Below are 16,582 nucleotides of genomic sequence, written 5' to 3'. Positions count from 1 at the left end.
ACCGCGGCCGCTGCCGCGCCCATTTCGCGCTCTGGGTTCGGTTGGGGGGGGGGGAATTGTTCCTGCACATTTAGCATTTCCTGCTCGGGGTTTCCATCCTGAGCCATGGATTCTACATTAAAAGACATATCTAATACCCCCGGCACCCGTTCGCCTTGAAAAGCCATCTTATTTCGCGGAATAATTTAATTTTAAAAAAAAAAAAATCGCTCGTGCTTGGTGGGAATCGGGGGTCACTCCACGCACCCCTGAACCGATCCCCGTAAATTTAGTTGGAGGCGGGGTGGATTCGAATATCACTCCCGGACACCAGTGTTACGAATTCGCGCCCGCCGGCGTGCGATCGGCTGCTTCCCACTAATAGCAACCGCGTCGCCCACCGGACGGACAATTCAGTCGTGACCCTCCTGGAACTTCCGCCAGGAGCCAGTAACGGGTGGGGGGTTAACCTCACCACAACCCAGTCCGCATTCTACTCGCGCGAAATAGGGTGAATCGCCGAATGTCGATATACCTAAGTACCCGCGCGGGTAGCGTACCGAGGAGTTGAACCACGCTGCAGGTCGGCTCCGGACACGAACCGCTTAAGCGGCTTGTTCGTGTGAAGGGGATAACCGAGCGGAGTTATCGCCGACCTCGACGGTTCAGATTACTTACTGGATGTCTAAACCCACTACCAATCCATTCCGCAATTCAAGATGGCACTTTCAATGGGGAAAGAGACGACGAACGGGATACATTTCATACAAGGACATTTATTATACAACACGTAAGCAGGCAAATAGGAACAACAGGCAAGCACGTATACAGGCAAATAGAAACAAAAGCAGGCAAACAAAAGCAAGGGAAAGCACGACGACCGAATATAATTATTAAATATACAGTCACTTAAGCAGTTTGACTTGACAGGACGGCGCCACAACATTCATTCAAAACCCCAAAAGAAACACAAGAAAAGACCCCCTCACAGACAAGGGGGTCAGGCTGGACCACTTGGGTCTTTATGACACGGGACCTGGGAGACCGAACGGGTCCCGCGAGACCGTAGCAGGTTACCTGCACCCTCGAGGTGCGACGGTCGGCGAGCCCTATCCGGCACTCTCCTCTCGTGCGCGCATCGACCCTGGACCACCGCTCGCAACCCTCACGGCTTGGCGCCCAGAGGGAGAAAACGACCTCGATGATCAAGAGAGAGAACCCGAGTTCGACCTCGTCCACCAAGAGACGAGGAAGCGTGAACCTCCGATGACCACCAAGAGAAGAGGAAGCGTGAACGACGAGAGCGAGTTCGACCTCGACCACCAGAAGAGAGTGGATCACGTCGACAAATAAGAAGCAGAGAGCGTTGACGAAGAGGAAGCAGAGCAATCCAGCACGAAGAAGAAGAGAGAGCGAGCCCCGCGTGCGATCTGCCTTATATAGTGCGGGGCTACACCCCTTCGCTCCACCCCCTTTTCAGCTCTTTTGAGAAGCTCCTCGAAAACGGGCGTTCCCCCTCCCGACCGCCTCACGCCCCATGTCCACCAATCGCGAGCGAGCTCTTTGCCGCTTCTTGTGCCAGCGTTGGCGGCGCAAAATGATGGGAAAACTCGCGCGTTGCTGCAGGTCTTCCACGGGGCCTTCGTTCGACGTTTTCAGACGGTCCAAAACAACGATAGCGAAAGAAAAACGGCAAACTCAAAGGATCACAGCCCTGTGAACACGGAAAATCCCTAACTGCACAATTACTTATCGTCATAACTGATCTAAGGACCCTTTATGGTGTATTGCGAATTTCCACAGCCGTAACACTATTAATCATTTTGAGCCCATCTCTCAATGGTGAAGAATCACTGGAAAAAAAATCTCGTGGTCGGATCTGGATCCAGATCTTCACAAAAATCCAATCAGTTCGCCCTTGTCACACACCCAACGTGTCCACCAAATTTCATCCAGGTCCGTCCGCAACATTTTGGGATATCCTGTACACAAACAAACAAACAGACAGACAGACAGACAGAGAGGAGTGAAAACATTACCTCCTTCACCTTCGGTGGCGGAGGTAATGAGACGTTTAATGGGAAGACAAAAGAATGAAGGATTTACATGGACATGCACATTTTCGGTGGCACAGTACTGTACTTATGTTCAAATAAATTAAGAGTTGGGGAAAAAAAAATCCCCTTCATGTATGGCTATCTTAAATTTCATGTAACCCATTTTTAGTCCTTTGTTTTTTCATTTTTTTCCTTCCTGTTCCGTTTGATTGCAAAGAAAAACTTTCCCTTTCCACAACTTATCAAGGGATGGACTGGAGGTACACACCTCATCTCTTTGCCGTCTCGCCTGGGTTCAAATCCCGACCCAGCTGTAAACTGTCATCCCGGAGTTTCACAGGCAAGGTGATTCATCAATGTGCATGCCTTCCCTTGAATAGACGATAAGCCGGGTGTCCCATCTGCTATCGTTAGTTGGTGGACGTTGAAGATCTCACAGTGTCCTTCGCCAAGAGAAGCGAGTCATCACATGCATCTTGGAAAAATTACAAACTCCTGCCCTGACTACCTGACGGGAAGGCAATGGCAAACCACCCAGTATCGCCCTTGCCAAGCAGCCAAGGTCATGACTTCAGGCAAAGCACACAATCGATCAATCTTCCCAAGCTCTTTTGTACACCGCTCCTTCCCAATTCCGTATCAAGGCGATGTGTGACGTCATCGCCGGATGCTGAACGAAGGAAGTACTCAGTTTTCACTCCGTTGGTTTGTATTCTTCTTTTCTTGTTTTATTCCTTGTTACCCTCGCCGAAAGAGAGGGTATTGCATTTCGGACCGTTTGTTTGTTTGTCTGTCTACTTTCGTGTTTCTCTGCAACCACTTGATGACATTTATGATGTCATAAGTCATGTGGTGTGGCAGCCATTTTGGAAAAAAGGAAAAACTTTGGACCTCTGTCTCTCCAAAACTGCTCCATGGAAAAAAAAATTGAAACTTGGTACATGTGACGTACTCCCCATGGGAAACGAGTGTTTTTTTGTTTTTTTTTGATGATGTCATTGGTGGCTTCAATATGACGTCATAATTGCATAAGTCGAACGTTTTATCCGATCAGTATGAAAATTTTTGAGGGTCATCTCAGGATAAAATGTTTCACCCAAAAAAAAAAGCAAATTGATCACATCATCAGTCACGTGATTCGGCAGCCATATTGTTTTTTCTTCTGTTTTTAAACCTTAAAAAATCTACTCTGAAATGGCTGAACAGATCGAGTTGAAACTTTACACATATGACCGCCTTTCCATGAGGAACAACAGGGTCTCATATGATGTCATAGGTCACATGGTTTGGCAGCCATATTGGCTTTCCCCAAAAACCTATAAAACTACACCACTCAAAAGAAGTCCTGGCAAGGGTCTGCAATCTGATTGCTTTTTTGCTTCTTTGTTTGTTTGTCCAGACGATATCTCAGCCATCCTTTGAGCTAGGAAGCTGAAATTTGGGGACAAAAGTGAAGATGTTCTTTGGCAAAAACGGTATTTTTTTTTTTTTTATTCATCAGTGAATTGATTCATTACTTAGTTATTCCAAAAATCCAAATCCATTGGGACCATACTCAATGCAGAGCGTTGGTGCTGCCGAAGCAGTCTCCTGGGTTATTGGGTACATTCCTGGACAGGTCGCCACTCTGACGCAAGATACTTGAATGGCTCAATCATCCCAGCAAGCTGGTAATCACTTTGCCGAACTCGGAAGGATGACAGGCTGAGTCAACCCCACCAGGTATTAATACAAAACCAAGCGGGATTTGAACTCAGGACCCGAGGATCCCAAGCCTACCACCCTAACCATTAAGTCAACACCAGGCATAATTGTACACCGCTCCCTCCCAATTCCGACTCCATGCGTCACGTGCTGGAGGATTTGTTATTTATTTATTTATTTATGTGGCATGGGGGCAGTGTATTTTGAATGTACCGGTTCTTGGTTCTCTCTTTTTTCACTTACAATTGTTATCTTTTCTATTTTGTACACTCTTGATAGCGTGCTCATCTGGCATGGATGGTTTGCCTGCATTTCTGTCTTTCACTTTCCTTCCTCAACTTCTTTCAAATTTCTGCATTCAGTCACTAACAGTGTGTTTCTTCGATTCACTCGATCTGTACACACCTCAAATTAGGCATTCATGAGTGTGAACCTTTACTCGTGCATTGCACTTAATTTTGCTGCAGTTTCTGCAATATGTTTTATGGTTAAATCAATCCTATCTGATTGTATATGCATATTCTGACTCGGTAGAACAAAAATATAGCAGCAAATAACATACGTATGTAATCTCCCTTTTGAGTGCAAAGAAAGAGCTTCATTAGAAAATGGACACATTACGCTTCATGCGCAATGGGTGAAGATTCGTTGCGCCGCACTTGATGGAAACAAAATGGCTTCAAATTGCAAGTTGTCTCTGCTGTTACTAGAAGGGCACTCGGGTAGAGCATGTACCTCCGCCACACAATGCCTAATCCACGAGAACATATCGGGCCCACTACATTTTTGAAATATCATGCGATACATACAGTACTATATCGTTTTTGGTCCTACCTCTCAATGGTGAAAATCACTTGAAAAATGTAATAATTCTCGTATCCAGATCCGGATTCGGATTTTCACCAAAATTGAGGCAATTCTTCCTTGTCACACACCCAACATGTCCACCAAGTTTTGTTCCAAATCTGTCCACAACTTTTTGAGATATCGTGCTATATATCATTTTAGCCCTATCTCTCAATGGTGAAGAATCACTTAAAAAAATTTAGTAGTCGGATCCGGATCTTCACCAAAATCTAATCAGTTCGTCCTTTTCACACACCCAACATGTCCACAAAATTTCAGCCATATCCGTCCACAACTTTTTGAGATATCCTGTACACAAACAAACAAACAAACAGACAGAAAGGGGTGAAAACATAACCTCCTTCACCTTCGGTGGCAGAGGTAAATTTATAGGGACACTCGTGCCTGTGTCTATGTGCATGTCTGTGTATATGTGCATGTCTGTGTCTATGTGCATGTCTGTGTCTATGTGCATGTCTGTGTCTATGTGCATGTATGCATGTGTGTGCAAGTCTGTGCATTTGACTGTGTATATACATAACTGTTATGTCGAAAAATAAATGGTATACATACATAGTCTAGATGTCGTCTGGGATGTACGTTTACCAGAAAGATTCAATGAAGGCAGGCACACGAGAGAGGTATGGGAAAGAAGTGAGAAGAAAAGTGGAATCGAACACCCAGTCCCTGGAAATTGTCAGCAATTCCTCCATCTTGATGAGAACAAGACTGAACTTTTTAAGCCATTGGGTGAGCAGTGTCACCATCAAGAGTAATAAGCAAATAATCGCCATATGTGAGATGAGTTATTTGTTTGAAACCCTCTGATATGTCAGGTTTACAGTCCTGTCGGCATGAGGAAGCTGACAGTCAGATGATTCTGTATATGTTGGATGCTGCCAAAAGTGGATGTCAGAAGATTATGTTGACGAAAGTTGACACAGATGTAATTATTTTAGCCATAGCAGCTGTCAAACAACTGAACATCCAAGAGGTATGGATAGCATTTGGGGTACAGAAGCACTTCCATTTCCTTACAGTACATGAAATGACAGCAGCTCTTGGGCCTGATAGGTCGAGGTGCCTTCCCGTCTTCCACAGCCTTACAGAATGTGACACTGTTTCTTCATTCAATTGTATCGGTAAAAAGACTGCTTGGAATGTTTGGCAAACTTATGATGAAGCAACAAATGCCTTTCAAATCTCTTTCAAATGCACCTGAGGATATTTTATTTTGAGATCTCCTGCTCACAGGCAGACAGAAAGACAGGGGTGAAACCATGACCTCCACCCACCTTCAGTGGCAGAGGTAATTAATGATGCAGGATTCTGTTTAAAATAATACAAAATGACTTTTCGTAAAGTAGTAAAGCACCTGTTATTCCTAATGTTCTTAATTTTAAAAATCACCAGGAAGAGGCAGGTAAGCAATGCGCACACCTTGTAGGTGGAATGTCGATCACATGTGTGCAATTCTACTCGATCGTAAACTGTATCTAATTGGAATTGAATGTCGAAAAAGAAATGGGAACAATCAAAATACCAATGACGAGGATGATCCCAAATGTTGTCACCCAACATCAATAATAATCAGTGTGTGTGTGTGTGTGTGTGTGTGTGTGTGTGTGTGTGTGTGTGTGTGTGTGTGTGTGTGTGTGTGTGTGTGTGTGTGTGTGTGTGTGTGTGTGTGTGTGTGTGTGTGTGTGTCTATATGTGTCTTCCATAACTCCAAAACCATGAAACGTAGCAGCCTGAAACTTTGAAAGCACACTAAGGGGACTCCAAGGAAGTGCACGAGTGAAAATTGGGTTATTGGGTTAATTAAAACACCTCCTTTGAAAATAATTATGGCCATATTTAATGATATTCTTCATCAGGCTCATCCTCGGCCACCAAGCACACACCCTCGGTAACCTCGTTCTCCCTCAATGGGGTCTTAAATCGCCATTATTTTGGCCTGATCGACAATGCCTCGACTTGGAACAGGCCGCAACAATTTCTTAACGATAAAGTTTTTTTTGTTGTATTTTTGCTTTCCTAACTCGTATCATCGAATGCCGACAAATCATCATCATATATATATATATATATATATATATACATACATATATACATATATACCTACCTCTCTCTCTCTCTCTCTCTCTCTCTCTCTCTCTCTCTCTCTCTCTCTCTCTCTCTCTCTCTCTCTCTCTCTCTCTCTCTCTCTCTCTCTCTCTCTCTCTCTCTCTCTCTCTCTCTCTCTCTCTCTCTCTCTCTCTCTCTCTCTCTCTCTCTCTCTCTCTCTCTCCCACCTCTCTCTCTCTCTCTCCCACCCCTCTCTCTCTCTCTCTCCCACCCCTCTCTCTCTCTCTCCCACCCCTCTCTCTCTCTCTCTCTCTCTCTCTCTCTGCCCCTCTCTCTCTCTCTCCCCCCCTCTCTCTCTCTCTCTCTCCCTCTCTCTCTCTCTCTCTCTTCCTCTCTCTCTCTCTCTCTCCCTCTCTCTCTCTCTCTCTCTCTCCCTCTCTCTCTCTCTCTCTCTCTCTCTCTCTCTCTCTCACCCCTCTCTCCTCTCTCTCTCTTACCACCTCTCCCTCGCTCCCACCCCTCTCCTTCTCTCCCACCCTCTCCCTCACTCCTCCACTCTCACTCCCAAACCTCCCATTCCCTCCCTCTCCTTCTCTCCCACCCCTCTCCCTCTCTCTCTCTCTCTCCCACCCCTCTTCCTCTCTCCCATCCCCCTCTCTCACCTCTCACCCTCTCCCATCCCACTCTCCCTCACACCCCTATCCCAATCTCCCTCACACCTCTATCTCCCTCTCCCTCCCACCACTACCCCTCTCTCTCACACCCCTCTCCTTCTCCCACCCCTCTCCCTCTCCCTCCCTCTCCCTCTCTCCCACCCCTCTCCCTCTTCCATCCCACTCTCTCTCACATCCCTTTCCCCCTCTCCCTCCCACCACTATCCCCCTTTCACCCCACCCCCTCTCCCTCACCCCTCCACTCTCTCTCCCAACCCTCCCCTTCCCCCTGCTTCCCCACACCTTCCCCTCTGTGAAGGGGACTGTTTAGTTTTGAATTTAAAATTGTTTCCCCATCGAGTAGCATGTATGAATCAGATTCAGTGAGCCAACCAGAGTGGTGCAAAGGTAGCTGCATGTGTGAGCACGCATGCATGCAGGCAGTCCTTTACCAGGTCGATCACGTGGGTTATAAATGCTCCCGCCTGCTTTTATATCAAACCCAGCGGTTAAAAAGAAAATGTTGATGTTTGGGTGCATTTCATTGCCCTTCGCTTCCCGACCCCACATGCTGCCTTCCATTCCCTTCCATCCCCTTCCCTTCACGTTGCCTTCCATCCCCTTCCCTTCACGGTGCCTTCCCCTCCCCTCACGCTGCCTTCCCTTCCCCTCCTCTCACGCTGCCTTCCATCCCCTTCCCTTCACGGTGCCTTCCCCTCCCCTCACGCTGCCTTACCTTCCCCTCACGCTGCCTTCCCCTCCTCTCATGCTGCCTTACCTTCCCCTCACACCTCATTCTCTTCCACTACACTGCCTTAACTTCCCTTGTCCTCATGCTGCCTTCTCTCCACCTCCTCTCACGCTTACCCCCTCCCCTCTCCACCTCCCAGGGACATCTCACAGTGATCTCAACCTGGTGTATTTACATGCTGTTTTAACACACCCAATTTCATTCAATCCTGACTGACCCCCCCCCCCTTCTCCACAAGTCCCACGACCAAACGCAAGTCGAGAACCCCTTCCCTCATGCTTACCTCAAGCTGCAAAACCCATCCCCACGCACCCCCCCCCGCCTTTCTCCTTCCCTTCACTCCCTCCTCTATCTCTCCCCTCCCTCCTCTATCTCTCCCCTCCCTCCTCTCCCTCTTTCTCCCCCCCTCCCCACCCTTCATATTCACATCAGTGAAGTGACGGGTTGTATTTGCTCGGACATAATATATGTACTTTATTCACATCAAATTCATCCGACGTAATCTGCAACCCCCTCAATGCACTCTGTCCTTCAAGTGTACATGAAAACAACCAAGCATTTCCGTTTCGGAGCATGTCATCGTGGATCAAGCTGTAAGCGAGTGTTCCAAAACAAAACAAAACAAAACAAAAAATTTATACTTAAGAATTCTTGACAAATTTTAATGAAAGTAATGACATAACAAAATACAAACAAGAAGGGCACTCAGTAGGGCGCATACCTCCACCCACGTAATGCCTGATCCACGAGAACATATCGGGCCCAATACATGTTTGAAATATCATGCTATACAGTACTATATCGTTTTAGGCCCAATCTCTCGATGGTGAAGAATCACTTTATGAATTAAATCATTATTGTATCCATATCCGGATCTGGATCTTCACCAAAATCGAATCAATCAATTCGTCCTCGTCACACACCTAACCTGTCCTCCAAGTTTCGTCCGAATCCGTCCACAACTTTTTGAGATATTGTGCTATATATCCTTTTTGGCCCGATCTCTCAATGGTGAAGAATCACTTTAATAATTCTAGTAGTCGGATCCGGATTTGGATCTTCAGCAAAATTTCATCAGTTCATCCTTCTCACACACCCAACCTGTCCACAAAATTTCATCCGGATCCGTCGACAACTTTTTGATATATCCTGTACACAGACAGACAGAAAGGGGTGAAAACATAACCTCCTTCACCTACGGTGGCGGAGGTAATAAATGGATAACGAATAGGATGATAAGAATATTTTTTTGGGAATTAAAATTAAAATTCACCGAAAAGTGTTCATTCCGAAGAGAGTCAATGACCTAAGAAACCACCCGAAAGCACCCTATTGAATACTAAAGATGTTAACAAGAGCAGCGAAAGGATTAGACGAATGAACCACGCAGACATATCTCGTACAATATCAAATGCATTTCCTGAAGAAAAGATGCGGCATCAATTTTCACACAAATCACCCCGTTACTCTTCCTAACATACAACCCGAAAGCATCACTCACATGCCTCTTCGAAGGTTAAATATTGAAGGGAAAAAGGTCACATTAGCATCACCATTAATAAGTACCTGTTCGTTTGGGAGATGTTGGACAACCGCCTGGTGTGCCATCCGTCAGCGTTGCAAAGAGACACCCAATGGGATCCAACGGATGACCAACCCAGCCTTCAAGGGTCGTCGTGCTCGTTGTGCCCTTTTGTAGGATCTCTGTCAAGGCAAGAGGATGACCATTAGCAGCCGATACCGATCTTAGAGGCCATTACTTAGTGATCAGCTGCCCTAGTATGAGAATGAACACTTCATATTTATGAACAAGGATAGACGATTTGACGTCAGATTTCATGAATGAACGATTAAATACGTTTCCAAAACGACATGGTGTTTAATGGCAAGGCAATGCAGAAAGTGTATCATCACCATGAAGATATTTACACTGTTATCTTCTTGTTTTTGCTGGAACCACGCTAAGTAGTCCTCATAAGAGAGTGACTTCTTGAGCTATTTGGAATATGGTAGCAGGCTCTGAAGCTTCTGCGAGTTCAGAATAATTTACAACTCTACAGTAGCAGTGTTATTTCACCATCTTGACAGCTTCTGATCCCCCACAGCCGAGCTCACGTGGCAGGCTGTTTTCAGCCACCACAGGAGGTGGAGAGATAGTGCTGATTAGTGTCCAATTAACTCCGCTTTCTCATGTGGCAGTGTGGGGTGAGGTTTTGTAACCACTTCACCATTAGACATCTCTGCAGAGTGAAGGTTTTGATCATTTTACTCAGCTTCTGGTAGAGGAGAAGCCAACTAGGACACACATCCGCCTTTCCATGTCATCTCTGTACCTTTACCTATCCATGCTTACCTCATAGTGTCCTTCCTAACTGGAGGCGAGTAGTGGAAAATGTGGACATTTGACCTCACCATCTTGTGAACAAATTGTCAGTCCCCGTTCTTGGACTATATCTACATAAAAAAATTGCAAACAAAGTCTCGGCTCGTGGAAAAGGCAGAACAGAACAGGAGCGCAAGAACACAGGGTAATACACCAACAGCAGGGTAGAGGAAGACAACAAAGGGAGACCTGAAGGAAAAGTAGGTGAGCAGAAGAATGAGAGAGTAAGGGGAGAGGCAGGAGAAGACGGGAGATAAACAAGCAGGATACAATCTCAAACGCAGCAAGAACAGGATTGAAGGAACAGGATGGGAAAGCCAGGGATTAAACAGGAGGAGAAAAATGCAATAACCTGGACAGGAAGAGGTAGTCTTGGGGAGGGTTAATGTGGGTAGAAAGGAGCATGAGTAAGTAGGGAGGGTGACCTGCACAGGAGATCAACCGCCATCTTTAAGCCCTGAGGGAATTAATGAAATTGAAGACTGACGAAGTTGGCTCCACAGGTAAAAGAAGAGGAACAAAAGAATGAAGGTAAGCGGCGATCATGGATTTTGGATGACTTGATGGCACCTCCAGCTGAACACTTGAGCTTACTGCCACACCATCTTCTCTCTCTTACAGTTTTGGTCTCTCATGCCCTCCATCTCCTTCCGCTGGCTAGTCATTTGGCAATTTATTAGCCCCCATTGGACTTGTCTGAAAAGGGGGCTTATGGATTGCGTCTGTCCATCCGGAGCCATATATGGACTGATTTTGTTCAACCTTGGCCCAAAGACAACACATTATGGTATACATATGCACATCATTTTGTTTCGCGATGAGATCAAAGATGGCTGACGGGCGGCCATTTTAGTTGGAAACCCCTCCCCCCCCCCCCCGATGTTGAACACGTCCTCAACCATTTCTCAGACATGCATTTACTGATCTCATTCAAACTTGGCACACAGATAATAAATAGTGGCTTACATGTGTACTTCATATTTGGTGTATATATATATATATACACTGCACATATATCAAAGAGAAGGTGAGCCCTTATGGTGAGCAGGCAAAATAACTCGACATTAAGATACTGGAAGGATGATTTTATAAGGCTCCGGGTGTGAAGGAAGAGGAGGAAGGAGGAGTACATGAAGAATTCAAAAGGGCATGTGGTCAGGGAAGAGTATTGATAATGGGGAATTTTAACTTGCCAGGGATGGATTGGTAGAGGAACAGGGAAAGGGAAGAGTAGATGAGGATTTCCTAGTTTTAATCCAGGATTGCTTTTTAACCCAGTTTCTAGATAAGCCCACAAGGGGGAGTGCAGTGTTCGACCTCCTTTGAAGTAACGATCCCAATATGATGGAGGAGGTGGAGGTCGGGGAGCATTTAGGAGCAAGTGACCATAACATTGCGTGTGCAAAGATTCTGTTGAGGGTTAGAGTTCAGGATAGTAGGGTAAGGCTATTAGGTTTCAGGAAGGCAAACTTTGAGGGTATGAGGAGAGAGTTGGGTGATGTAGATTGGGAGACTCTAACAGGAGGACAATCAGCATCAGAGAAATGGGAAACCTTCAAGGACCAAATGTGTAGAGTGCAGAGTAAGTCCATTCTAATGAGGTGTAAAACTAGAAACAGAAAGAGGTCAGGGTGGTTGAGTAGTGAGATAAGGAACGCTATTAAGGAGAAGCAGAAGGCATTTATTAGGTTTAAAATAACAGGACTGGAGTTAGATTTATATCACTATCGAAGTAAACAGAGGAAAGTTAAGAAAATAACTCGGTAAGCCAAAAGAGAGGATGAGAAGGACATGGCTAAGAATATTAAACATAATAACAAGGCTTTCTTTAAGTATATCAGGGGAAAAGAACAGTTCAGGACCAGTGTGGGCCCATTGAGGAATAGCACCAGGAGAGTGGTTAGTGATGAAGTTTGAGATGGCAGGCTTATTAAACAGGTATTTTGCTTTAACTTTTACACAAGAACAGTCAGGAGAATTGCCAATTGCTAAGAGTATCTATCAAGGAGGTGAGGAAGGGCTTTTACAGAAGATCCAGGTTGGAGTGACGGAAGTAAGTTAACAGCTCGGTAATCTCGGAGAAGATAAGGCTCCGTGTCCGGATAATATGCACCCGAGAGTATTGATGGAGGTGGCTGAGCAGGTAAGCGAGATGTTAACGGATATTTTCAATAGTTCACTGGAGTCAGGACAGGCACCGGAGGATCGGAGAGTCGCAAATGTAACACCATTATTTAAGAAAGGATCCAGAGAAGAATTGGGAAACTACAGACCTGTTACTTTGACTTCAGTTGTGGGGAAGGTGTTGGAGACATTAATAAAGGACTGGATGAGGAACCATTGAAACAAATACAAACTCATTAAAGGTAGTCAGCATGGGTTTACCAAAGGTAGTTCCTGTTTAACAAATCTTTTAGAGTTCGAGGAAGCAGTGTCTGATTGGGTGGATGATGGAAAGGCAGTGAACATAGTATATCTAGACTTTAAGAAGGCATTTGATAAGGTACCACATCGGAGGTTGTTGGCCAAAGTGAGGGCTTGTGGAGTGGCTGGTCAGGTAGCTAACTGGATTCCAAACTGGCTTCGTGGTCAGAAGCAAAGAGTGGCTGTGAGTGGGAGGATGTCTTGCTGGGAGGATGTAAGTAGCAGGGTACCTCAGTGATCAGTACTTGGACCATTACTATTCATTATTTACATCAACAATTTGGATAATGGGGTAAAGAGTAAGCTTTCCAAATTTGCAGATGACACAAAGCTTGGAGGTAATGTGGATAGCAGAGGGGGTGGTGATCAGATTCAGGAAAATATTGATACTTGTATGGATTGGGCAAAAGATTTGCAGATGGAATTTAACCTGAGCAAGTGTTCGGTGTTGGGGATGGGAAAGAACAATGAAAATAGAGATTACAGGACGCAAGGGGTAATTTTGGAGCTTGTCATGCAGGAGGATATGGGGGTGGGGGAGGGGGGTAATTTTGGAGCTTGTCACGCAGGAGAAGGATCTGGAGGTGGAAGTAGATATGGGAGGTAAGCAGGCAGCACAGTGCCAGGCAGCTATAGATAAAACATATCGGGTTGGCGGTTGTATTCGGAGGGGGATCAATTATAAATCAAAAGGTGGTGTTAACATTGTACAGGAATTTAGTGAGGGCCACATCTAGAATATTGTGTGCAGTGTTGGACATCACAACTCAGAAAGGACATAGATGCCACAGAGAGGGTTCAGCGCAGGGCTACTAGGTTGATTCCGGGCCTAGCTGGACTCAGCTATGAGGAGCGGTTGAAGGAGACAGGGCTTTATACACTAGAAAGAAGGCGGTTACGAGGAGATATGATAGAGATATTTAAGATGATGAAAGGTAGAGATAAAATAAGTGCAGAAGAATTATTCAACAGAGTGGACAGTGATAGGATCAGAGGCCATAGCCTGAGAGTAAAGAGGAGGAGAGTTAAGACGGTAGCAAGGCAGGGGACTTTCACTCAGAGAGTAGTTAATGCATGGCATGCTCTCCCTGGAAAGGTAGTGGCAGCAGAAACAGTTGATAAGTTTAAATTAGAATTAGATAGGTACCTTGAAGTTATGGAGATAGAGGGGTATGGGGATGTTGACAGGACTTTTAGGGAGTTTGAGCATTGATGGGTGATTGTGTGCATGTGTACGGAGTGCTGTTGGTGGGGGTCTCGTCAAGGGGTGAGTGTAGTTGATGTTGTATGTTTTTAACGAAGCCCATGCCCCCTCCCCTGAGGGGAAGAAGAAAAAAAAAATGAAAAATAATAAGAATAATTAATTAATTAATATAAAAATTATGCATTGTCTTCCTTGGATCTTGTGTAGCTAAATTAGTATGGTGTTCGTGCAGGCATGATGGGCTGAATGGCCTCCACCTGTGTTCCTTGTATACAGGGGTGTTTTCATCTTTGCCTGTGGGCTTGGGGATTCGGTGGGGGGGGGGGATGCAAATTCTCCATGTAAACGTGTATGGTGTAGCACCACCTCCAGGTGGGGAAGGGCATTACAAGTCTTCACCATTTACAGTGCAGTATTCCTGTCCCCACGTTTAAGGCCCAGTCACACCTTGACGTTTTAGCCAGCAATGGCAACATATGAAAATGTATGTAAAACGCTGGCTTACGTTGAACTTTTGATGTTTTTTTTTTTAAAGATTCGGACGTATTCATAACGAGTTGGTCGTATGCAGAACATATTAGTAACGGACACAGAACGTTTCGCTGTCTTATAGATAACTTATACCAACGAATGCTTAGCCTGTTGTCGGCCTTCCCAACCTATGCCCAACGATAGTCTAACTTATGCATAGTGCGCTGCACGTATCGCCGACGATCACGTGGCGTAGGTTATGAAAAGGCTGCCGCACAACGATTCAAATCATAACCACCGCAGAAATGGAAGTGTCAACATCGCAGTCACACCTTGGCGATCTTGCCAGCGTATGCCGACCTTTGAAAAATGCGTCTAAAACGCTGGCGCACGTCGAATACGGTATGGGTAAGTTTGGTATACGTGAATAGAACGCTAAAGTACGCTATCATACGTCGTATTAAGTGGAGTACGTCTTGTAATTATAAAACGTGTTAAACATTTTACGACGTACTTGCCGTATGACACACGTTCTGCATGCGATGGGAATAAGTTGTACGGACGATATGCGAACGTTGGCACACGTCGACACACATTACTTGTAAGTTACTCATAAGTCGAAACACTCAAAGTAATGGTTAGCGTCAGTGTTCCAGACTCCCTGGTTTTTTAGGTCATCTCTATCATCTCAGTAGAGATGACCTAATAACCCCAGTCTCGAAGTCTGTCCGTCCGTCCGTCTGTCCGTACGTCCGTCCGTACGTCCACAATCAAACCGAGTGGAGACAAATAACCAATAGTGGAATGGATAGAGGTCGATGAGACATGCACAACGATATAACTTACAAGGTCATCCAAGGTCGAGGTCAACGTCACGAGGCTGTCAAAGTTGCGAAAATCGTCGATTTCAAATCGTATCTCCTCCCTCATTTCTCAAGAGAGATCAAATGTTATTAGTGATTCAGATACTATGGACTATTATCTACAACAACACGAGCCATTTTTTTGAAATTTGCTCTCGTTCCGATTTTATAGCCCTTCAAACTTCGTTCTGATTCCCCGTATGTGCCGTTCATAAAGTACGTACATACAAAAAAAGTATAAAAAATTAAGAACCGGAACTCTCCGAGACAAATATTACATTTGAAGCTTTTGTCAGATTTAACTAAAACAATGGAACACAAGTTTATATGCACACTTACTTTCATTCATGACATTAACATTATTTTGAATGTCAATTTGTAATTTAATTTTCATAAATGACGTGCTGTGATAGTAAAAGAAAAAGGTAAATTACACCGCGAGGGACTGCATCGTCATGGCTTACAAACATCGGTTCATAAGGAACTGCTGGCTTTGCAAGCGATTAGCGATGTATGAGGGGGGTGAGTGGGTGGTCACAAGCCTGCATACAGAGGGGGGTGGGTGGTTTTGAAACCCGGAAGTAGAGCGTACGTACTTTATGAACTGCCCCTATTCCAGTCTGGCACAGAGTGACTTTTGACCTCTGGCAGAGATGACCGGCACTCCTGCTCAGGAGTATTTTTTTTCTTTTTTTCTTCTTCCTCGGTATGACGGTGATGTTGACACTTCGATTTCTAGTGCAGTTACGATTTAAATCATTGAGCGGCAGCCTTTTAATTATATTATATTATAACCGCACTAGAAATCGAAGTGTTAACATCACCGTCATACCGAAGAAGAAGAAAAAAAAGAAGAAAAAAAACAGGGAGTCTGGAACACTGACGCTAACCATTACCTCGACGTGTTTCGACTTATGAGTAACTTACAAGTAACGTGTGTTGACGTGTGTCAACAATCGCGTAACGTGCCTACAACACGTTACTCATTGGTTAGAAATAAGTTTCGGGTACGCTAAGCATTACCTCGACGTGTTTCGACTTATGAGTAACTTACAAGTAACGTGTGTTGACGTGTGTCAACGATCGCGTGACGTGCCTACAACTTATGGCCAGCGTTATGCGGAACGTGTGAGTCATACGCCGGCATAAGTCTTAAAATTTCAAGCATGGAAAATTTGAG

General features: G+C 45.1%; 1 protein-coding gene across 2 annotated transcripts in view; it reads right to left on the bottom strand.

The window, feature by feature from the left end:
- LOC147032005 (zinc finger SWIM domain-containing protein 6-like) overlaps window positions 1-16,582 on the bottom strand; it is a 195,566-nt gene that overhangs the window by 25,054 nt on the left and 153,930 nt on the right. For both annotated transcript variants that reach the window (XM_085869254.1, XM_085869255.1), the window contains exon 8: window positions 9,624-9,761. In XM_085869254.1, coding sequence (XP_085725380.1) covers window positions 9,624-9,761 — 138 coding nt within the window. The remainder of the gene's footprint in view (window positions 1-9,623; window positions 9,762-16,582) is intronic.

The sequence above is a fragment of the Eptatretus burgeri genome, chromosome 2, assembly GCF_056783735.1.
Source record: "Eptatretus burgeri isolate ZD-2024b chromosome 2, Ebu_testis_v1, whole genome shotgun sequence".
Lineage (NCBI taxonomy): Eukaryota > Metazoa > Chordata > Myxini > Myxiniformes > Myxinidae > Eptatretus > Eptatretus burgeri.
This window is presented reverse-complemented; position numbering and strand designations above follow the sequence as displayed.